The sequence below is a fragment of the Bombina bombina genome, chromosome 5, assembly GCF_027579735.1.
Source record: "Bombina bombina isolate aBomBom1 chromosome 5, aBomBom1.pri, whole genome shotgun sequence".
Lineage (NCBI taxonomy): Eukaryota > Metazoa > Chordata > Amphibia > Anura > Bombinatoridae > Bombina > Bombina bombina.
Window position 1 is genome coordinate 287,934,345 of NC_069503.1, and position 25,244 is coordinate 287,959,588.

Here is a 25,244-nt window from a genome sequence, read left to right on the forward strand (position 1 = left end):
AGTTGTTTTATAAGAAAGTGACAGTACAGCACCTACAATAAGAGGAACTCACAAGCTCCAAAAACAGATTCCCTAAAAACCTATATGCATAAACGTGTACAGAAAAAGGAGTGCCACAAAAGGGCCTAAGTGAGAATGTTAATGGAAAATATAATAATATTATAGCTGTATACAATATATAAAATATAATATATAGCAATTATTTAAACATCAAGTTAGGTTAAAAATATGAACTAAATAGGGTACCCTATAAAAATAGCAATACATTAATAGTTATATTAAAAACAATGATGCTGAAAAAGAGAACTGAAGGAGTCTACTGAGTTAGACATACAAAACAGTGTGGTCTAACTGTCCAGATAGTGATATAAAATCCAAATAAAAAGTCCCAAATATGTCCAACAGATGCAGTTCATGGAGTTAATGGAGTGACTATGATATGTCCCAGATGTGTACAGATAGAAAGTGTTCCAATTGATGAAAAAATGTTCAAGTTAATGGCAATAGTGCCAGATGGTGAAAATATGTCCCTCGGGGTGTGTGAATTTCAACATATAATTCCTCTTAGAGGTAAAAAAAAAAAAAAAAAGATTGATGAGAATAAAAATAAAAATCTAAAAAGTGAAAAAATCCAGAATCAAATACCTATGGAAAAAGAGAATGCAAAAAATAGTGCAAGAACGCTAAAAGTTAAAGTGGTATGTGATTGAAATAGAGCTCACCGTATAGGAAACTGGAGCAGTGCCTTCCTCAATGCGTTTCGGCCCTGGCATGGGCCTTTCTCAAGACGACTAATGCTCAAGAATCCTGAGCTTAAATGACTTTCACTAGCCAATTAGGCTGATTGCCAAACTCATGACCCTATTGTAACCAGAATAGCATGAAAAAATGGTATGCCCATATCTGACTTTTAAATCTTAATTAGTAGAGTACATCTAGGCAAATATTGCCCTTAAACAAAATGGCTGTGATAGCACACGTGATGTCACTTCCGGTCCCGGATTGTCTCATCAATCATGATGTCACTTTCTTTGAGAGTCTAAGTCCTCCTGGGAATTGTAGTCATGTATCATTTATTTGACTTTCGTAAAGACTATTACATCAGGGGGATAGTAAGAGTATATTCCGATTACCCTCTGTTATGATTCCAAGTGTTGGAAAATAAACATTAGGTGAATCCGGGTATAGGAAAATTATCAGACGGAACTATGTGTTTTAAACAAGTAATATAAAAGAAAAAGGGGAATCCAGACCAGCTCCTCCTCTCACTCTTTATTCGTTTTAAAACTATAAACAGCACACAATTTTGACGATGTCAAAGCAAACCTACAGGTATTTAAAACACAGGTATGACAGGTACCCCCTCACATCTGACGCGTTTCGGAGGTGTCCGTAATCATAGATACTTGTGTGAGATACCTTCCCAAATTTATACCTGTTCCTGTGTCTGTGATTGGATAGTTTCCTACACACCCTTCTACATACAATTGGTTCTCCCCTACACCTGGCAACTCGTATGGAGCTGTCTGCTCACACAATCACTTCACCATTGTTATCATTGTTTTTAAACCATTATTTAAACTCATAGTGTTATATATTTGTGTATTTGTACATTTTGAAGGGCTTATTCCCCTATTTCCATAAACTATCATTGCCGTTATCCAACTCTAAGTTTTCTTCGCTGTTCAAACTCTGAAATCCTATTCACCTTAAAGGGATTAGTCTCAATATGCTAGGCTGCCCACATTTGGGCCTTTTACATCTGTCAGAGCATGTTGAGAAAATATATGTTGATTAAAGACCGTTACATTTACATTTTATATCTCTCTTTACTTGAACCAACCAAAGGTCTCTATATCATAAATTAAAATGTTTATTTTATTTCATTCTATTGTAAACTCTGGTGTACAATATTTGGATGTTAAAGTACATATGCAATTTTAGAGATAAACCCATCCTTTAAAGATTAGATCTTATGTTCCACTCGGGAGCCGTCTTACATTACAACTAGATCATTTCTCTTTATTGTCTTTACTCCTCAAGGTTAGCTTAGATTTTTATCACCTATTACATTCGATGTAGCAGCAGTATTAGCTTCCCTCTGTATTAGATTTAAAGTGATTTATTTTAATATTATTATTAACTCTTGACTCTTATGTTCCACTTAGGGACATTCTTGCCTTTTAACCAGATCTGTTCATCTTTTATTTCTTGTTCTTTGCCCTCAAGATTAAGTTAGATTTATTTTAATTTGTGAAAATTCTTTGTGGCCATAATACTTGCTTACTTTGATGGTCTCTTCATTTTATATTTAATTGTGTTCAGATATGTTATAAAAAGACGTAAAATGGAGATAAATTAGAGGTTAAAAAGTAATTTTTAAATGAATTTTAGATTTTAAATCAGAATTTTATTAGTGGTATCTATTTGATATTTATCCAATAGTTAAAGGGGAATTCTATTCAATATTATTTCAATTGTTATAATAGAGTACTTTGCCTTATTCTACGTCTTCAGTAGGGAATAGGTATCTAGTTTTGAAGATTTCAAATTTTAAATTTCAGATTTTGTCTAATTTGTAGTTTTGAATTTGAAATTGAGGCTATGTTCTATTACATTAGAGAGAAGGGAGATCATTACTAAATTGGAGTATATTTGGTTTATTTATTTGTCATATTTATTTTTCCCAGTGATTTATGAGATCCCATTCGGAATTAAACCCACCGGGAGTTCTAGTTTCCAGTTTGAATATCCAGAATGCTTCTCTTTTGTAAAGAAGTTTCTCTCTATCTCCACCTCTTGATATTTATCCAATAGTTAAAGGGGAATTCTATTCAATATTATTTCAATTGTTATAATAGAGTACTTTGCCTTATTCTACGTCTTCAGTAGGGAATAGGTATCTAGTTTTGAAGATTTCAAATTTTAAATTTCAGATTTTGTCTAATTTGTAGTTTTGAATTTGAAATTGAGGCTATGTTCTATTACATTAGAGAGAAGGGAGATCATTACTAAATTGGAGTATATTTGGTTTATTTATTTGTCATATTTATTTTTCCCAGTGATTTATGAGATCCCATTCGGAATTAAACCCACCGGGAGTTCTAGTTTCCAGTTTGAATATCCAGAATGCTTCTCTTTTGTAAAGAAGTTTCTCTCTATCTCCACCTCTTTGTGGTTGTCTGACATGTTCAATTGCTTGCCAAGTGAAAGATGAAATGTCTTTCTTGTGTACATGTATGAAGTGGTATGCCAATGCTGAAAATTCCTTACCACACCTTATGTTACTAAGGTGCTCTCTTATACGCGATCTCACCTCTCTCGTAGTGAGCCCCACGTATTGACGTTTACAGTATATACATGATATAAGATATATTATATAACCCATTGAGCAATTTATACATTGAGATGTTTCAAATCTTTGCCCTGTGGTATATGACTCAAAGAATTTTGTTACTTTGACTGTGTCAGATGCTTTGCACAATGGGCTATTACATTTGAATGTACCCTTATGTATCAACCATGAGCTTCTCTGTGTTTGACTTGGTATCTTTGTGGGTGAGAGTATGTTACCTAAGGTCATACTCCTGGTGTAAGAAAAATTACAACCTTTTTCTATTATAGGCTTCAGTTTCTCATCTGCTCTCAAAATAGCCAAGTTCTTTTTGACTATGTCACATATTTTTGTATATTGATTACTGTGATTGGTGATAAAGTGTATATTACCAATTTTGTTTTCCCTTGCTTCTTTGGTGATCAACAGGTCATCTCTTTCTACTCTATCAACTTGTTGTCTGGCTTTATTAATTACTGATCTGGGATAACATCTGTTTTTGAGTTGTGATGATAAAATATTACACTTGTGTTAATAGTCTTCTTCCTTGGAACAATTCCTCTTCATTCTGAGGAATTGTCCCTTGGCTATGGCCCTTGAGATATGTTTAGGGTGATTACTTTTGGCATGTAATAAGTTATTCTTGGCTATCGGTTTCCTATATATTTTTGTGTGTATACGACCCTCTTTCAAGTCCCCATGTAATGTGATGTTGAGGTAATTTATGCTCTCCACATCACACTCCATGGTGAAGGTCAGACCAACTTCATTATTGTTTAGGTAGTCCAAAAACTCAGGAATTTCCTCTCTGGGCCCATTCCATATTAGGACCAGGTCATCTATGAACCTATGGAAGAATGTTATCCTATCCCTATATCTATTTCTATATACAAAGATGTGGGACTCTTCCCACCAACCTAAAAATAGGTTGGCGTACGAGGGGGCAAATTTTGCCCCCATCGCAGTCCCACACCTCTGGAGATAGAAATCTCCCTGAAACTCAAAATAGTTATGTTCAAGCAAGAACCTAACTATGCTAGTGACCTAAGCTATCTGTTCACTTGAGTAGTTAGTGTTTCTTTTAAGAAAGAACTCTATAGCCTCTAATCCATGGACATGGGGTATACGGGAGTAAAGGGAGACTACATCTATAGTTACCCATATATTTTCCTTTTTCCACTCTAGATCTGTACATAGATTTAGTAGGTGTTTAGTGTCCTGTAGGTTATAGAGAGGCTATAGAGGTTATAGAGAGGCTATAGAGTTCTTTCTTAAAAGAAACACTAACTACTCAAGTGAACAGATAGCTTATGTCACTAGCATAGTTAGGTTCTTGCTTTCTATCTGCAGAGGTGTGGGACTGCGATGGGGGCAAAATTTGCCCCCTCATACGCCAACCTATTTTTAGGTTGGTGGGAAGAGTCCCACATGTTTGGAGATAGAAATAGATATAGGGATAGGATAACATTCTTCCGTAGGTTCATAGATGACCTGATCCTAATATGGAATGGGCCCAGAGAGGAAATTCCTGAGTTTTTTGACTACCTAAACCCAGAGGTGTGGGACTGCGATGGGGGCAAAATTTGCCCCCTCGTACGCCAACCTATTTTTAGGTTGGTGGGAAGAGTCCCACATCTTTGGAGATAGAAATAGATATAGGGATAGGATAACATTCTTCCGTAGGTTCATAGATGACCTGATCCAAATATGGAATGGGCCCAGAGAGGAAATTCCTGAGTTTTTGGACTACCTAAACAATAATGAAGTTGGTCTGACCTTCACCATGGAGTGTGATGTGGAGATCATAAATTACCTCAACATCACATTACATGGGGACTTGAAAGAGGGTCGTATACACACAAAAATATATAGGAAACCGATAGCCAAGAATAACTTATTACATGCCAAAAGTAATCACCCTAAACATATCTCAAGGGCCATAGCCAAGGGACAATTCCTCAGAATGAAGAGGATTTGTTCCAAGGGAGAAGACTATCAACAAGAGTGTAATATTTTATCATCACAACTCAAAAACAGAGGTTATCCCAGATCTGTAATTAATAAAGCCAGACAACAAGTTGATAGAGTAGAAAGAGATAACCTGTTGATTACCAAAGAAGCAAGGGAAAACAAAATTGGTAATATACACTTTATCACCAATCACAGTAATCAATATACAAAAATGTGTGACATAGTCAAAAAGAACTTGGCTATTTTGAGAGCAGATGAGAAACTGAAGCCTATAATAGAAAAAGCTTGTAATTTTTCTTACACAAGGAGTATGACCTTAGGTAACATACTCTCACCCACAAAGATACCAAGTCAAACACAGAGAAGCTCATGGTTGATAAATAAGGGTACATTCAAATGTAATAGCCCATTGTGCAAAGCATGTGACACAGTCAAAGTAACAAAATTCTTTGAGTCATATACCACAGGGCAAAGATTTGAAACATCTCAATGTATAAATTGCTCAGTGGGTTATATAATATATCTTATATCATGTATATACTGTAAACGTCAATACGTGGGGCTCACTACGAGAGAGGTGAGATCGCGTATAAGAGAGCACCTTAGTAACATAAGGTGTGGTAAGGAATTTTCAGCATTGGCATACCACTTCATACATGTACACAAGAAAGACATTTCATCTTTCATTTGGCAAGCAATTGAACATGTCAGACAACCACAAAGAGGTGGAGATAGAGAGAAACTTCTTTACAAAAGAGAAGCATTCTGGATATTCAAACTGGGAACTAGAACTCCCGGTGGGTTTAATTCAGAATGGGATCTCATAAATCATTGGGAAAAATAAATATGACAAATAAATAAACCAAATATACTCCAATCTAGTAATGATCTCCCTTCTCTCTAATGTAATAGAACATAACCTCAATTTCAAATTCAAAACTACAAATTAGACAAAATCTGAAATCTAAAATTTTAAATCTTCAAAACTAGATACCTATTCCCTACTGAAGATGTAGAATAAGGCAAAGTACTCTATTATAACAATTGAAATAATATTGAATGGAATTCCCCTTTAACTATTGGATAAATATCAAATAGATACCACTAATAAAATTCTGATTTAAAATTTAAAATCTAAAATTAATTTAAAAATAATTTTTTAACCTCTAATTTATCTCCATTTTACGTCTTTTTATAACATATCTGAACACAATTAAATATAAAATGAAGAGACCATCAAAGTAAGCAAGTATTATGGCCACAAAGAATTTTCACAAATTAAAATAAATCTAACTTAATCTTGAGGGCAAAGAACAAGAAATAAAAGATGAACAGATCTGGTTAAAAGGCAAGAATGTCCCTAAGTGGAACATAAGAGTCAAGAGTTAATAATAATATTAAAATAAATCACTTTAAATCTAATACAGAGGGAAGCTAATACTGCTGCTACATCGAATGTAATAGGTGATAAAAATCTAAGCTAACCTTGAGGAGTAAAGACAATAAAGAGAAATGATCTAGTTGTAATGTAAGACGGCTCCCAAGTGGAACATAAGATCTAATCTTTAAAGGATGGGTTTATCTCTAAAATTGCATATGTACTTTAACGCCCAAATATTGTACACCAGTGTTTACAATAGAATGAAATAAAATAAACATTTTAATTTATGATATAGAGACCTTTGGTTGGTTCAAGTAAAGAGAGATATAAAATGTAAATGTAACGGTCTTTAATCAACATATATTTTCTCAACATGCTCTGACAGACGTAAAAGGCTCAAATGTGGGCAGCCTAACATATTGAGGCCATTGTTCCCTCTAAGGCCAGTTTTGTGTGCGGCCCAGCAGTGAAATAGTTAATTAGGTAACCACACCCTGCAATTAGCAAACACTGCCTAATGCAGATGGCAAGGTATGGTTCTCTTGTTAACTGTTTCACTGCTGGGCTGCACACAAAACTGTCCTTAGAGGGAACACTGATTGAGACTAATCATTTTAAGGTGAATAGGATTTCAGAGTTTGAACAGCGAAGAAAACTTAGAGTTGGATAACGGCAATGATAGTTTATGGAAATAGGGGAATAAGCCCTTCAAAATGTACAAATACACAAATATATAACACTATGAGTTTAAATAGTGATTTAAAAACAATGGTGAAGGGATTTTGTGAGCAGACAGCTCCATACGAGTTGCCAGGTGTAGGGGAGAACCAATTGTATGTAGAAGGGTGTGTAGGAAACTATCCAATCACAGACACAGGAACAAGTATAAATTTGGGAAGGTATCTCACACAAGTATCTATGATTACAGATACCTCCAAAACGCGTCAGATGTGAGGGGGTACCTGTCATACCTGTGTTTTAAATGCCTGTAGGTGCTTTGACATCGTCAAAATTGTGTGCTGTTTAAAGTTTTAAAACGAATAAAGAGTGAGAGGAGGAGCTGGTCTGGATTCCCCTTTTTCTTTTACGTTGCAATATGACCATTCCATAGGACTCTCCTAACCACTTACAGCGGGATTTCTCTAACCGGTAACCCGGAGTCTGAACCGGAAGGACAAACCCAGCAAAAGTGGAACAGCGGCGGTGAAGCAGGGAGCTGCTCTCTACACAGAAGCATCATCTCTAGTAAGTCCGCTTTATGTTTTTCTATTCCTATTTACTGCATTGTATTATACATGCTCTGTTCCTGAGCTGAACTTTTCTGCTGATACGATAGTAGCGTTTGTCTGGGGAGGACTGTGTATGTCACAGCTACGGTCTTATGTGAAGGAGTGATTTGTTTGTTTCCCTTAGCCGAGTGCAGGGGCTATCTATGTGACTTTTGTAAACAAGTAATAAACATAAAACTCAATCTTAAAAATATAGTGCTAGAAATATATAAAGTGTTCGAGTTTCCCAAGGTGCTTATACGATACATATATCGTAATTATATATAATCACAAAAATCTAATGCATTTTAACCCTTCCGCGACAGGGTTAAAGTGTCTACATTGGAACAACTGTTCCGATGTAGACAAATTGAAACTACGATCGCGAGATTTCAATTATTGGATCGTGTCTAGGGGGCATCCCTACAACCCTAGGAACGCCCTCCAGACTGCGATCAAATCCTGGAAGCACAGAAGGCTTCAGGACAGTCGTTAGCTATGACTTTCTATTCCATCATAACGGCTTTAAAGCCCTGTGTAATTATGACGGAATAGAACGGCATAACATCATTAAATGGTTAAAACAGACTTATGGTTTATAGTAAAAACATAAATAAAAACTGTCATTTACCAAGTGAAAATGCAAGAGAATATTTATATGTGTCAAAATTCATATGTCTGGGAAAATGATTCTATGCTTCCACCCATCTATCGATATGAATAATGGGGGGTGGAACGCATATTTAGTACACAAATACATAGTACATGGGAAAGAGGAAAAAATTATCTAAAATAGATGGAAAACCTCAAAATCAGCATTGAGACCCCTTGGATACAGGCAGTCTATATTGAAGATCCATTTGGCTTCAATTTGCAGTAATTTCTTACTGTAGTTTCCACCTCTCCAATCTTTATTCACTTTGCAGATACCCATATATCTTAGACTGGAGTTATTACCTCCATGTTTGTCTTTGAAGTGCTTATATAATGGAACATCATCTCTCCCATTTTTTATAGCAGAGAGATGTTCTCTGATCCTATCTCTCACACTTCTCGATGTCTGTGCCACATATTGTAAGCCACACCCACAGTTGATGAGATAGATGACCCCACCATGTGTTACCATGTTTGCAGGCTTTACATAGCCCACACAGGAATAAGCCTTTTAATCTCTTCCCCTTCAAGTCTATTTCATAGGATTTGAGTTTGTTTGTTAGTACACTGGGGGCTGAAGATGATTTTAAATTTCTTGCTTTTCTATATATAAACTGTGGTACATCTTTGAGTTTTTCTCCCAAAATTGGGTCACATTTTAGAAGGTTCAAATTTCTTACAGAGAACATCTCTCTACCATAAAAAACGGGAGAGACGATGTTCCATTATATAAGCACTTCAGACAAACATGGAGGTAATAACTCCAGTCTAAGATATATGGGTATCTGCAAAGTGAATAAAGATTGGAGAGGTGGAAACTACAGTAAGAAATTACTATAAATTGAAGCCGAATGTATCTTAAATATAGATTGCCTGTATCCATGGGGCCACAATGCTGATTTTGAGGTTTTTCATCTATTTTAAGTTATTTTTTCCTCTTTCTCATGTACTATGTATTTGTGTACTAAATATGCGTTCCACCCCCCCATTATGCTTATTGATAGATGGACGCATAGAGTAATTTTCCGAGACATATAAATTTTGACACATATAAATATTCTCTTGCATTTTCACTTGTATTTTTATTGGTATTTTAATAACTGTTTTTAAATGACAGTTTTTATTTATGTTTTTACTATAAACCATAAGTCTGTTTTAAAATGCATTAGATTCTTGTGATTATATATGATTACGATATATTTATCGTACAAGCACCTTGGGAAACTCGAGCACTTTATATATTTCTAACACTATATTTTTAAGATTGAGTTTTATGTTTATTACTTGTTTACAACACAAAATTCCCGTCTGATAATTTTCCTACACCCGGATTCACCTAATGTTTATTTTCCAACACTTGGAATCATAACAGAGGGTAATCAGAATATACTCTTACTATCCCCCTGATGTAATAGTCTTTACGAAAGTCAAATAAATGATACATGACTACAATTCCCAGGAGGACTTAGACTCATAAAGGAAGTGACATCATGATAGATGATCCAATACGGGACCGGAAGTGACGTCACATGTGCTATCACCGCCATTTTGTTTAAGGGCAATATATGCCTAGATGTACTCTACTAATTAAGATTTAAAAGTCAGATATGGGCATACTATTTTCTCATGCTATTCCGGTCACAATAAGGTCACGATTTTGGCGGGAAAAAGCTATCAGCCTAATTGGCTAGTGAAAGTCATTTAAGCTCAGGATTCTTGAGCATTAGTCATCTTGAGAAAGGCCCATGCCAGAGCCAAAACACGTTGAGGAAGGCACTGCTCAAGTTTTCTATACAGTGATCTCTATTTCAATCACATACCACTTGAACTTTTAGCGTTATTGCACTATATTATATAATATATAATTATATTTTGAAATTTACACACCACGAGGGACAATTGCCATTAACTTGAACATTTTTCATCAATTTGAACACTTTCTATCTGTACACATCTGGGACATATCATAGTCACTCCATCAAATTATTTTTTCTGAACTTTATTTTTTCTGAACTGCATCTGTTGGACATATTTGGTACTTTTTATTTGGATTTTATATCACTATCTGGACAGTTAGACCACACTGTTTTGTATGTCTAACTCTGAAGGATCCTTCAGTTCTCTTTTTCAGCATCATTGTTTTTAATATAACTATTTTTATATCTTGCTATTTTTATAGGGTACCCTATTTTGTTCACATTTTTAGCCTAACTTGATGTTTAAATAAATGCTATATATTATATTTTATATATTGTATACAGCTATAATATTATTATATTTTCCATTAACATTCTGTTTTAGTTGTTTTGGCACTCCTTCAGTTTAAACATAATTTTTTTTTTCTCTGTAAGGAACACACACATCATACCTCATTTTTTTCAGCAGGCCAAAAAAAAATTGTGCCATTTTCAAAGGCGTCACTACCAGGTTTTATGGCTGCACATTTAGCTTACATTCTCAAAACACCAAAGTTTTAGGTTTTTATACCTATATTGTTGAAAACAAATTTTGAAAAATAGGAAGATAAAATTAATTATTTGTGCCACTTTGCACCACCTTGGGATTAATACAGAATTACATTACATATCTACATTAGTATGTATAAGATATATAAACAAGAAAATAATAGATTCATTTTAAAATTACACACTATTCTCATTTTACCAAGAGGGAAAGCTTAAAGGGACACTGAAACCATTTTTTCTTTTTCTTTCGTGATTCAGATAGAGCATGCAATTTTAAGCAACTTTCTAATTTACTCCTATTATCAATTTTTCTTTGTTCTCTTGCTATCTTTATTTGAAAAATAGGGTATCTAAGCTTTTTTTAGGTTCAGAACTCTGGACAGCACTTTTTTTATTGGTGGATGAATTTATCCACCAATCAGCAAGGACAACCCAGGTTGTTCACCAAAAATGGTACGGCATCTAAACTTGCATTTCAAATAAAGATACCAAGAGAATGAAGATAATTTGATAATAGGAGTAAATTAGAAAGATGCTTAAAATTTCATGTTCTATCTGAATCATGAAAGAAACATTTTTGGGTTCAGTGTCCCTTTAACAATTTTAACAATGAATGCATGCTTTTAACCCTATCCAAACTCACCCAGAAAAGCAAAAATAGGTAGGAAACCCACTAAACATAGAATAGTTATACAGTTAAGAGGATATGGAACCAATTATTTCAATGTTGCGACCTCACTCTTTCAAATGAGGGGACTATAATATATTGCATGTTTAGTGGGTAATACAACCCTCAATATAGAACCAGCGCTGTGAGGCAGCACCAGTGCTTGGCAGCAGGACAGACAGATGACAATAGGCAATATTGCTGCTTTCTAATAGGGATGCCATCCTGCCTATATTTTACCAACACGGCCAGTATTTTTTATGCTCAGGTTACTATAGCTAATACATAATAAATGTGACATAATTATCATGTTAGGGTGAAACTGCTTCTAAGTGTGTGGGAGTTTAATTGGAAGAACAGCCCTATTAGCTTTAACTTCTAAATTATGTTTCATAATTGTTTGTGCAAATACAGTATAAGGTAATTACTGTTGCAAGTATCTTTTTTTTCCAAGCGTTAACAATACTTTAAAATAAGGAATCTTTATTTAAAGGGAAACTGTACCCAAATTTTTTCTTTTGTAATTCAGAAAGAGCATGCAATTTTAAGCAACTTTCTAATTTACTCCTATTATCAATTTGTCTTCGTTCTCTTGCTATCATTATTTGAAAAAGAAGGCATCTAAGCTTTTTTTTTTTGGTTTCAGTACTCTGGACAGCACTTTTTTATTGGTGGATGAATTTATCCACCAATCAGCAAGGACAACCCAGGTTGTTCACCAAAAATGGGCCGGCATCTAAACTTACATTCTTGCATTTCAAATAAAGATACCAAGAGAATGAAGAAAATTTGATAATAGGAGTAAATTAGAAAGTTGCTTAAAATTTCACGCTCAATCTGAATCACGAAAGAAAATTTTTGGGTACAGTGTCCCTTTAATTTGTGATACTCCATTTCAGGTGATCAATGCTGCCATAGGTAGGGGGAATGTGTCCCTTTTTTTAAAGAAGCACTTCTTCTTGTTAAAAGATAGCTAATTGGCCTTACTGTAGTGCTTAATTTGGGGTGCTATGCTTACTTTTAAAGCATTGAACATTGTAAAAGTCACTTAGTAGACATGCGATTACCATAAAAATAAAGAGACATGAGACTCCTTATTTGAGACTGGGCAATTACCACTTTGTTGGCAGGGGTATTGTGTGTGTGTTTTTTCACAGTTTTAGAGGATAGGGGTTATTTTGGTAAAATTGCCCTCATACAGTAAACACATTCTGTAGGTGATTGCCAATTTTGCTACTTATGAAAGAGGAATGAGACACCTCATTGGAAAGAGAAGGTTCCTCTCCTTGTAAACTGGGGTCTCATACCCTTTAGTGTTTATGGGGGGTAGGGTCTGTAAAAGTGCCTCATCCTCCTCATCAAATACTGCATGGTTGTGTAAATGGGCAGGGGATCACTATTACGATAATGGTAAACTAAGAGTTAAAGTGGGGTGTGACCCATCATTTTAAACAAAAGGACTTCCCTCTTTCTCATGAAGGATCTCAACTAGATCGATAATCGATTAGAGAGGCATCTCATACCTATTAAATTAAATATGAGGGGATATAGGGGCTCTATAACACTCCTCCACTTCTAGAATAATATGGTTTCTAGAAGGGCAGATGATCACCATTTTTAACACTGATCAGCTGAATCCTAAAGGACCTCTAATTTGAAAGAGAACATTTTCCCCTGTCAAATGATAGCAGCATGTTCTATAAACACAATTGTAAATGCTATTCATATTTTCATATAGTCAAAATAAGCCAAAGTGATAGCATTTTTAATATTTTAATTCTATTCTGTGCTTTTTCTTTCTATTCTGCTAGTCATAAACAATCTTGGAATGTAAGTCAGTTTGTGTTTGACCACTGTAAAAGGACATGAAACCCAAAATTTGACCTAGCGGAACATATCCGGTGATCCAATAGCAAGAGGCATATGTAAATAACCACTAATTACCAGTTAGCTCCCAGATGTGCTTTGGTGCTCTTGAGTCTACACAGATATGCTTTTCAACAAATAATACCAAGATAGCAAAGTAAACTTGATAATGATTGAAAAGTCAATTAAAATTTCTCTCTGTACCATACAAATTTACATCTGACTTTAATGTTCCTTTAATAATTACTATTAATATCAGTTATTTGTAGAGTTCCAACAGATTCTGTAGCGCTATAAACACAGGCATGAGATGCAAGGTAACAGTTATAGGGGTCAAGTAGGTAGAGGGCCCTGCCAAGAGTTTCTAAAAGGCATTCATTATGGATTGTAAATGAGCTAGATGGCACCTAGGGAGATTAGAGAGGATGGACTTGCAGTAGTCAAGGTGGGAAAGAATGAAATAGTGGATTAAAATCTTAGTTGTATCTTGAGTGAGGAAATGTCAACTTTTGGAGATGTTTTGAAGGTGTGATAGAAAGATCTGTGTAAAGTGTGACCCCAAGATATTGTGCTTCTGGGGTTGGGGTAATGATGAAATTATCGATAGTTATAAAAAAATGGGGGGTGTAGATTTTGGAAGAAGGGGGGAAAATAAGGAGCTCAGTTTTGGAGAGATTTAGTTTAAGGTAGTAAGAGGAAGTCCAGGATGAGATGTGAGGAAGACAGTTAGTAGGAAGGGGATAGGTCTGGTGCAGAGAGGTAGGTTTGGGGGTCATCAGCATACGAATTATATGAAAACCCATGGGACTTTAATAAGGAACCTAATGATGACTTATAGATTGAGAAGAGAAGGGGACCAAGGACAGAACCTTGTGGTACCCCAAAAGAAAGTGGTAAAGGGGAAGAATATACACTGGAGAAAGCTACACCGGTTAGACAGGTAGGAAGAGAACCACAAGAGGGCTGTGTCGCTAATGCCGAAGGACTGGAGGGCTTGGAGCAAAATAGGGTGGGCAACAGTATCAAAGGCTGCAAGCAGGTCAACGAGGATTAGCAGAGAAAAGTGGCCTTTAGATTTTGCTGTAAGCAGGTCATTGGTAACCTTAACGATTGCTGTCTCTGTGGAGTGTTGGGGGCTGATTGCAGTGGGTCAAGCAGGGAGTTTAATGTAAGGAAATGTGATATACATGTGTATACCAGCTTCTCAAGAAATTTTGAGGCAAGGGGGAAGTAGGGAAATAGGGTGGTAATTGGATGGGGAGGTAGGATCGAGAGGTTTTTTGAAGATAGGTGTGACCAGTGCATTTTTTAGAGATGAGGGAAATATACCGTTGCTGAGGGAGAAGTTGAAAATGTGTGTGAGAATAGGGGTAAGTGTAGAAGAGAGGCAGGGAAAAAGCTGTGAGTGTTTCTCTGTGACAAGTGAGAAAGCATTGGTTAAAAAAAAAAAAAAGAAAAAAAAAATTAGATTGTTTCTTTGGAGCGGATAAAGAGGACTGCAACACTTAGGGGATCTGGACAAGCAAACAGCTTTTGAGATTGTTGGCGGGTGTGCATGATACTCTGGAGTATGGGTAAAGGTAAATTTTATAAAAACAATTTGAGGGCTTAGCAATTTTTAATAATACAAATATTTAAGTACATTTGAACTCTTTAGATGTATTAATTTTCTGGCATGTCCTTTTAATGCGGTATATCTTTAAAAATAAACTGCTATTCACCAATAAATGTCTGTTAGAAAATAAACAACAAAAAAACAAAATATATTTCCAATTGAGAAATAACATTGTTCTTAATAGAAGAATGAAATGCAGATACAGGTAGCCCTCACTTTACGCTGGGGTTAGGTTCCAGAAGGAATGGTTGTAAATCGAAACCATTGTAAATTGAAACCCAGTTTATAATGCAAGTCAATGGGAAGTGAGGGAGATAGGTTCTAGGCCCCTCTCAAAATTGTCATAAGTAACACCTAATACATTATTTTTAAAGCTTTGAAATGAAGACTTTAAATGCTAAACAGCATTATAAACCTAATAAAATAATCACACAACACAGAATATATCACTTGCATTTTTCTGCAAACAGTTCTTTCTATGCATTCCAATCTGGACTGATTTATAGACAGGAAGATCTTGTTCCTTTAAAATCTGCTTGATTGCTCAGGTCTGGTTAAACTGATTAATTTCAGCTTGCTTGGCTTTGCTGCAACACAAGCGGACAGCTCCACCTACTAGCTATTTTAATAAATGCACTGCTTCTCAATGCTTTTCAATAGCAGTCACATGACTGGAATAAAAGGTTGTTATTCTGAAATGGTGTAAATTGAACCGTTGTAAAATGAGGGCCACCTGTACAAGTCTATGGGTGCTGAGAGGAGTTATGAGCCAGCCATTCGTTGATATAGCTTCCCAAACATCACAATAACAGTTGCCCCTGAGTGTCAACGGTAGTGCATTTTTTAAAGCATGTCCAGTATTCTGTGCAGAGCAAGAATGAATGTAAATGACAGATGGGTGATTTAAAAAAAAAAAAAAAAAAGGTAGGAATAAATTGTAGAAGGTCCCTTAGCAGCAAATCACTATATCCTTGATATTGATATTTAGCGTCAACTTTTTGCACCATAGAAAGGGTATGTATAAATAAAACCTCTCTAGACATCAGTGCCCTAAGAATTTCTCTGGCAGCGTGTGCCAGGCATAGCGCCTTGCCTGTAGTACATTAGTTAGGACAAAAGATGGCATCAGAGTTGTTCTCAGCATTAGTCTAGGGAATTCCCGCAGTCCCTGCTTTTATCATCGCTGATTTCAGGCATTGACAAATGGAAAAAGTAAATATTTAACAACATGCATAGCCAAATAAGACTACTACGTATTTCACAGTCTTCACTGGCAACCAGGTGACAAAAGATATTTTCTGCCAAATGTATATTTAACAGTAGCGAAAAGGTGTTAATGTGTCTTTGGAACAATAAGGAGCAGTGTTACTAATACTAACCGCAGCAATACACACGCGCATCCCCCGGGGCGGGGCCTGTCTCCCCCTGTCAGGCTTGGTGCGGCTGTGACGTCAGTACCTTGCGCCGAATGTTTACGTGGAGATGGGAAAGAGTTGCGGCTGCTTATAGTAACACTGCGTATTGCTGTGTCTGTGCACAGGGGCAGGCATGGAGGAAGAAGACCAGGAGAGAAGAAGGAAGCTTGAGGCTGGCAAGGCCAAGGTAAGGGTCCATGGAAGACATTGTGACTGAGCTTGTGTCATGTGTCAATCTGTATATGTCATATGTAAGTATGTGTCATATTGTGCATGTACCTGTCAAATATTAGTGTTTGCAGATCATATTGTGCATATGTATCAAATGGCAGTGTGAGTATGTTATATGTAAGTATGTGTCATATTGTGCATGTACCTGTCAAATATTAGTGTTTGCAGATCATATTGTGCATATGTATCAAATGGCAGTGTGAGTATGTTATATGTAAGTATGTGTCATATTGTGCATGTACCTGTCAAATATTAGTGTTTGCAGATCATATTGTGCATATGTATCAAATGGCAGTGTGAGTATGTTATATGTAAGTATGTGTCATATTGTGCATGTACCTGTCAAATATTACTGTTTGCAGATCATATTGTGCATATGTATCAAATGGCAGTGTGAGTATGTTATATGTAAGTATGTGTCATATTGTGCATGTACCTGTCAAATATTAGTGTTTGCAGATCATATTGTGCATATGTATCAAATGGCAGTGTGAGTATGTTATATGTAAGTATGTGTCATATTGTGCATATGTCTGTCAAATGTCATATGTAAGTATGTGTCATATTGTGTATTTGACTGTCAAGTGTGAGTATGGTATATGTCATAGTCTGCATATGTCTGCATATGTCTGTAAGTATGTCATATGTAAGTATCTGTCATAGTATGTTTAAGTATGTGTTTTATTTTGCATGTGTCAGTGTGTGTATGTTATATATAAATATGTGCCATATTGTGTATATATCAATGTAAGTATCCGTTGTATTGTGCTTGTGTCAGTGTTTATCTGTCATATAAGTGTAAGTGTTGTATTGTGCATGTGTCAGTGTGCGTCCATCATGTGTCAGTGTGTGTATGTCATATGTATGTGCCATAATGTGCATGTGTCAGTTTGTATATCTGTCATATGTCAGTGTAAGTATGTGTTGTATTGTGCATGTGTCAATGTGTATCTGTCATATGAGTGTGTGTAAGTATTCTGTAAGTAAGTGTTGTATTGTGCATGTGTCAGTGTGTTTCTATCATATGGCAATGTGTTTCTATCATATGTCTGTGTGTATGTCATATGTATGTGCCATACTGTGCATGTGTCAGGGTATATCTGTCATATGTCAGTGTAAGTATGCGTTGTATTGTGCTTGTCTCAGTGCGTATCTGTCATATGAGTGTGTGTAAGTATTCTATAAGTATGTGTTGTATTGTGAATGTGTCATTGTGTATCTGTCAAATGTCAGTGTGTGGAAGTCATGTAAGTGTGTATTGTGCTTGTGTCAGTATTTATCTGTCATATGGCAATGTGTGTATGTTGTATATATTGTTCATGTGCTGGTGTGTTTCTTTCATATGCAAGTTTGTGACATTTTGTTCATGTGACAGTCTATGACACTGCAAATATAATTTAAGTATTTGTCATTTATTGTAAATTTTTTAGTGTGTCTGACAGTTACCCATGTTAAGTGTTCTCCTCAAAAAAAAAAAAATATTACCAGCTGGGTGGCATTATGAAGCATCCGGATGGGGGCATTGTAATATTACAATATTATAACTTTATTCTGTTATTTATAAATGTTAAATAAGCTATCCGAAGCACAGTTTAATTGCATAATTTAACCTAAATTGATTTAATAATAATTTGTGCAACAAACATTGTAAACATTTAATATTTGATAATTTTAGCTTAATATATACTGCCTTACATTTTAGCCTGGTGGTCAGTATAATCAGATGGGTAATGTGCCTATTAAATAAGCCCTAGAGAGAACACTGGTCCTATTGTGAACATGCCAGTGTGTGACTCTTCGGTATATGTCTTATTCTACAAGTGTCAGTGTGTGTCTGTCATTTATATTTGTATACTATTTTGTGAATGTGCGACTTGTTGTGTCAGATTGTGTGTCAAATATATGTGTGTTATATTGTGCATGCATGTTTAATTGGGTAGTTGTCAGGTCAGTGTGAGTCATATTGTGAATCTCTAATTGTTTATCATGTCAATGAGTGTCATATTGTGTTACTGTGTACCTCTTGTGCCTTTGTGGGTCATTTTGTGTCTGCTATATGTCATTAGGTGTCATACTGTGCATCCATTAGTTATGTTTTTTTATATGTCATATTGCACATATCAGTGTTTAAATGTCATATTGTGCGACACTTTTTGTCTGTGATATGCAACTGGAGGTGTCTCAGCTTTTCTTATTGTGTGTCGGTGTGTGTTTGCAATGTATTAGTCACGTGTGTCCTGTTGTAGATATGAGACAGTATGTCAGATAAGGTGTGTGTGTTTGTGTATACACACACACACACACAACTGTGTATATGGCACTGGATATCAGAATGACTGTATATATTTGCATAAGGCAATGTCTGTCATAGTGTCCTTTTTGTGTGTTTATATGCATGACTTAGTTACTGTGCACATACATTTTTGTGATCTTTTTAATGTGTTTTGTACATTTTTGGTATTTATTTCATAGCATGTGTATATGTGCATATCATTGTATCATGATGCATATTTGTAATTGTATCAGTATGTCTCATAATACAAATGGTTTTCTTTGTATGCACACTCCTTTCTGTGTGTCATTTAAATATGCAGTGTACTCATTTGAATATGCATATTGCTGTGTACACAGATCACTTTTACTGGGTTCAATCTGACACTCTATATTGTCAGTATGCAAATTTAATTGGAAGTGATGATCTGCAGTATGTCTGTCATGATCTGTAATGCTGTTGTGTTGTTATGTTTTAAGGAACACTTAATTTCTGTGGTTTTACATATTTTCTGTCTACATCACTGGTATATATAACACACTGGGTTTGGAGTGGCCAAGGAGCAGTTCATGCGTATTAAGCGCAATTGTACAGAGACATCGGATTTTCTTATAGAAAGTGAAAAATTCAAAGAATCCTTACTACAGAGGGGTTATTCACTTAAAGGGATACTGAACCCAAATTTTTCTTTCATGATTCAGATAGAGCATGTAATTTTAAGCAACTTTCTAATTTACTCCTATTATCAATTTTTCTTCGTTCTCTTGCTATCTTTATTTGAAAAAGAAAGTCCAGAACCCTGGACAGCACTTGTTTAATGGTGGATGAATTTATCCACCAATCAGCAAGATCAACCCAGGTTGTTCACCAAAAATGGGCTGGCATCTAAACTTACATTCTTGCTTTTCAAATAAAGATACAAAGAGAATGAAGAACATTTGCTAATAGGAGTAAATTAGAAAGTTGCTTAAAATTGCATGCTCTATCTGAATCGCAAAAGAAAAAAATTGGGTTCAGTGTCCCTTTAATCTAAATAGAGCCCTTCTTGAAGTAACGCGTATGGAAAGAAGTTCCCTTATCAGTGACCAAAGTACGGACAGGCAGAACAGATTTGATCACAATAGACCAATTTTTTCAACTACCTTTAGTCTTCATTTTGATGAGATATGTGGAATAATTAAAAAAACATTTACCTATTGTGATATGTTTCCGGTGGTTGCAACTTTGTATCTCGGAAGGGTTGTACCATTGGAAACATTCTGGCTCCAAGCTTGCTGAGGAAACAAAGTATTTATACAAGCAGTCTGTTAAGGGACACTACAGATGCAATTTCGGTAACTGTATAGCTTGTTCATACACGAGGATAGGCTCTACCTTCCAATCGAAAACACACAGAGGGTATACCTTCATGACAGTTGTAGCACTTGATGTAGTACATACGTAGTTTATTTGATTGAATGCTCGCAGTGTGAGTTACAATATAAAGGTTGTACCACAAGGGAAGCTAGGACCCGTATTAGGGAACATCTTAATGATATTAAGAGCAATATCAAATGCTCTGACCTCGCAAGACATTTTATTCACTGTCATAAACAAAATGTTTCCTCACTAAGTTGGCAAGTAATAGAGATTGTTCGCCCCAAGCCTAGGGGAGGTGATAGAATTACGCGGCTTCTTTATAGAGAGGCCTTTTGGATCTTTCAGCTCCAAACTAGGAGGCCACTGGGTTTAAACATAGAGGGAGATGTTATTAATTGTTGGCATCGATTGTAATCCCCTTTAGTTTTAATATATGCTTTTTCCCCAGCGGCCTCTAGTTTTAGCTTGGTCCATTCATTCCTCCCTAATTCTATCTCATCTTATTCTACCATGTCCTATTCCATCAGTGAGGTTTTAAATACAGGTAGCCCTCAGTTTACGTCTGGGTTAGGTTCCAGAAGCAATGGTTGTAAATTGAAACCGTTGTAAATTGAAACCCAGTTTATAATGTAAGTCAATGGGAAGTGAGGGAGATAGGTTCCAGGCCCCTCTCAAAATTGTCATAAGTAACATCTAATAGATTATTTTTAAAGCTTTGAAATGAAGACTTTAAATGCTAAACAACATTATAAACCTAATAAAATAATCACACAACACAGAATAAATAATTAAACTAAGTTAAATGAACAAAAACATTTGCTAAACAGCATTAAAAACCTAATAAAATAATCACACAACACAGACTTCACTTGCATTTTTCTGCAAATAGTTCTTTCTATGCATTCCAATCTGGACTGATTTATAGACAGGAAGATCTTGTTCCTTTGAAATCTGCTTGATAAACTGATTAATTTCAGCTTGCTTGGCTTTGCTGCAACACAAGCGGACAGCTCCGCCTACTGGCTATTTTAATAAATGCACTGCTTCTCAATGGTTTTCAATAGCAGTCACATGACTGGAAAAAAAGGTTGTTATTCTGAAACGGGGTAAATTGAACCGTTGTAAAACGAGGGCCACCTGTACTCAAATCTTGAGTACTCTAATTGTATACTGGATACATTGCTCATAATGTCACTATGTCCAGGGCCGTCTTTAACACAGGGCAAAAGGGGCAGCCCTGTATGGTTCATACCAGACTGCTGATGTGACATGGGGAACACACATTCAGTCCTAATACTGTCACATTCAAAAGTACTCTGCTTATAATTTTTTTTTAAAAAAACTGTGCCAGACAGTCATGTGACATGCCAAGCTATTGCCATGTGCTGTGCAGCACTGAATGCAAAGCCCTAACTCGGCATCCAGCCATTTCCACTGCATCAGAAAAGGTCCTACTGGGGTTACCACTGTTACCAGGTAACTGCTCTGGTTGTGGGGATTGTTTCTGGGTAGGGCTGACTGTAGGCGCATGCAGCAGAAAGCTGGAGCGGCAGGCACGTGAGGATTTGAGCATCTATGCAGCTGCATACACTGCTCTCTTCAGTCTTGAGGCTGTGTGACTCATCTCACACTGTATCCATGCAGCCTTGGACAGACAGCATCCAGTCTACTGGTCCCCTTAGCCCTGCTCTTTCTGCTGTGGCGCTAAGATCAACTAACTGAAGTTTGTTAGGGGAACAGTGCTTTGTAGAAAGGTGTCAGTGGGAAGAATAAGTGAGTGCACACACGCCCCTCCCCATGCAGCATTGTCTAGTGTAGAGTGAGAGGGAAATTGTTCCTAGCAAAGAAGCGACATGTGCTGCTGTGGCTGATGTATAGTGTCATACTGATACTTCACACATTAATGTAAGGTTTATTTTTATAGTTTTTATTTTCTCTCTGTCTCAGATTTTACAGCTTCCCATAGTAGTTCTGCTGTTCCAGTCAGTAAACTTATATTTGTCTGCACCTCCATGCTTCCTCCTTTACCTTGCTTTGCTCCTGTTGGCTGCCCTAAATCTCTTTAACCAGCTAACATCACACCAGAATCACATTCAAAAGAATATTAACCCCTTAATGACCGGACCATTTTTCAATTTTCTTACCCTTAATGACAATGGCTATTTTTACATTTCTGCAGTTTGCGTTTAGCTGTAATTTTCCTCTTACTCGTTTACTGTACCCACACATATTATATACCGTTTTTCTCGCCATTAAATGGACTTTCTAAAGATACCATTATTTTCATCATATCTTATATTTTACTAAAAAAAAAAGATAAAATATGAGGAAAAAATGAAAAAAAAAACGCACTTTTTCTAACTTTGACCCCCAAAATCTGTTACACATCTACAACCACCAAAAAACACCCATGCTAAATAGTTTCTAAATTTTGTCCTCAGTTTAGAAATACCCAATGTTTACATGTTCTTTGCTTTTTTTTGCAATTTATGGGGCAATAAATACAAGTAGCACTTTGCTATTTCCAAACCACTTTTTCAAAATTAGCGCTAGTTACTTTGGAACCCTGATATCTGTCAGGAATACCTGAATATCCCTTGACATGTATATATTTTGTTTTAGAAGACATCCCAAAGTATTGATCTAGGCCCATTTTGGTATATTTCATGCCACCATTTCACCGCCAAATGCAATAAAAAAAAAAAAAAAAAAAAGTTCACTTTTTCACAAATTTTGTCACAAACTTTAGGTTTCCCACTGAAATTATTTACAAACAGCTTCTGCAATTATGGCACAAATGGTTGTAAATGCTTCTCTGGGATCCCCTTTTTCAGAAATAACAGACTTATATGGCTTTGTGGTTACTTTTTGGTAATTAGAAGGCCGCTAAATGCCGCTGCGCACCACACGTGTTTTATGTCCAGGAGTGAAGGGGTTAATTAGGGAGCTTGTAGGGTTAATTTTAGCTTTAGTGTATTGTAGTAGACAACCCCAAGTATTGATCTAGGCCCATTTTGGTATATTTTATGCCACCATTTCACCGCCAAATGCGAGCAAATAAAAAAAAACTTTAAATTTTTCACAATTTTAGGTTTCTCACTGAAATTATTTACAAACAGCTTGTGCAATTATGGCAGAAATTGTTGTAAAAGCTACAATGGCACCATCGCTACCGGTGTAGAGAGGGCCACAGAGTGTCTCTCTCTGCATCGGAGGCTTGTAAAGGGGTATTGCAGGATGCCTCCATATCGAGGCATCACTGCAATACCCTCAGAGCTGCTGGAAGCGATTGTGATCACTTCCAGCACTCTGTTAGACAACTGACGTACCAGGTACGTCTATTGTCATTAACAGTTAGTTTTTGCATGACGTACCTGGTACGTCAGTTGTCATTAAGGGGTTAAATGAATCCACAGTGGAGGAATTTATATATGTAATTACTTATTAGTACTGCTTAGGTCCAGTTTCACATATTGCAATTTTTTTTAAATGATTAGCCCAGCAGTGGATGATCCACCGCTGGGCTAATAATAAAAAAAAATTGATTTAGTTGTTTTTTGGGATGTTGGGGTGGAGAGCGAAATTGCATGGGGTGGGGGGTGCCCAAGAAAATTTTTGCCCAGGGTCCAGTCAATATTAAAGACGGCACTGACTATGTCTGTCAATTCATTGTATAGGACTATCCTTCATTTTTGAGCTTTTGTGTTTGGAAACACGTTAGACAATAATACCTGTGCATGCTCTCGTTTTTATTTTTTTGAATCTCACCTTGAGTTTCCAGTATTAAATTGTTCTATTTGCGCTTTGAATGACTAGCTGTTTTTTTTGGAATTTCAGTTAACGTCTCATAGCCTAAATCCATATTTATATTGTTTCTAAACCAAACTTTATGATTGCATATGGCAAATGAATTAAATCATGTGTTAATTATTTTGTGTAAGTGAAGTCCTTGAAAAGACAAATGTTATTTTTAAACTTAAAGGGATATGAAACCCCAAATTTTTCTTTCATGATTTAGGTAGAACATACAATTTAAAACAACTTTCTAGTTTATTTCTATTATCAAATTTGCTTCATTCTCTTTATCATTTGTTGAAGGAGCAGCAATGCTCTTCTAGTTTCTAACTGAACACATGGGTGAGCCAATGACAATCGGTATGTATATGCAGCCACCAATCAGCAGCTAGAACCTAGGTTCTTTGCTGCTCCTGAGCTTTCCTAGATAAACCTTTCAGCAAAGAGAAGGAAGCAAATTAAATAATAGAAGTAAATTGGAAAGTTGTTTAAAATTGTATTCTCTATCTGAATCACAAATGTCTAATTATGACTTTACTGTCCTTTTAATTAGAATTTAAATATTTGTATTCAAAAGCATTTGATAAAGTATTTTGTAAGATGTTTTTTAACCCCTTAATGACCGACGACGTGCAAGGTACGTCCTCAAAAAAAATACAGTTAACGACCGAAGACGTACCCTGTACGACGTCGGTCTGGGAAAGCGGTGGAAGCGATCCTGATCGCTTCCAGCCACTTTCCGGTTATTGCAGTGATGCCTCGATATCGAGGCATCCTGCAATAACAGTCCTTGGTCATCCGATGCAGAGAGAGCCACTCTGTGGCCCTCTCTGCACCGGACATCGATGTCCGTTATCGTTGGTGGGAGGCAGCCGGTGTGGGAGGCGGGTGGCGGCCATCGATGGGCCTTGTAAAGTGGAGGGGGGTGGGATCGTGGGAGGGGGTGTGCAC

General features: G+C 36.2%; 1 protein-coding gene across 1 annotated transcript in view; it reads left to right on the top strand.

Annotated features, from left to right (window-relative positions):
* The first annotated feature begins 16,668 nt into the window (after positions 1 to 16,668).
* Positions 16,669 to 25,244, top strand: part of AKAP9 (A-kinase anchoring protein 9) — an 894,005-nt gene continuing 885,429 nt past the window's right edge. Inside the window, exon 1 of the mRNA XM_053715709.1 lies at positions 16,669 to 16,823. Within this exon, the coding sequence (XP_053571684.1) occupies positions 16,770 to 16,823 (54 nt within the window). The 5' untranslated portion in view covers positions 16,669 to 16,769. The remainder of the gene's footprint in view (positions 16,824 to 25,244) is intronic.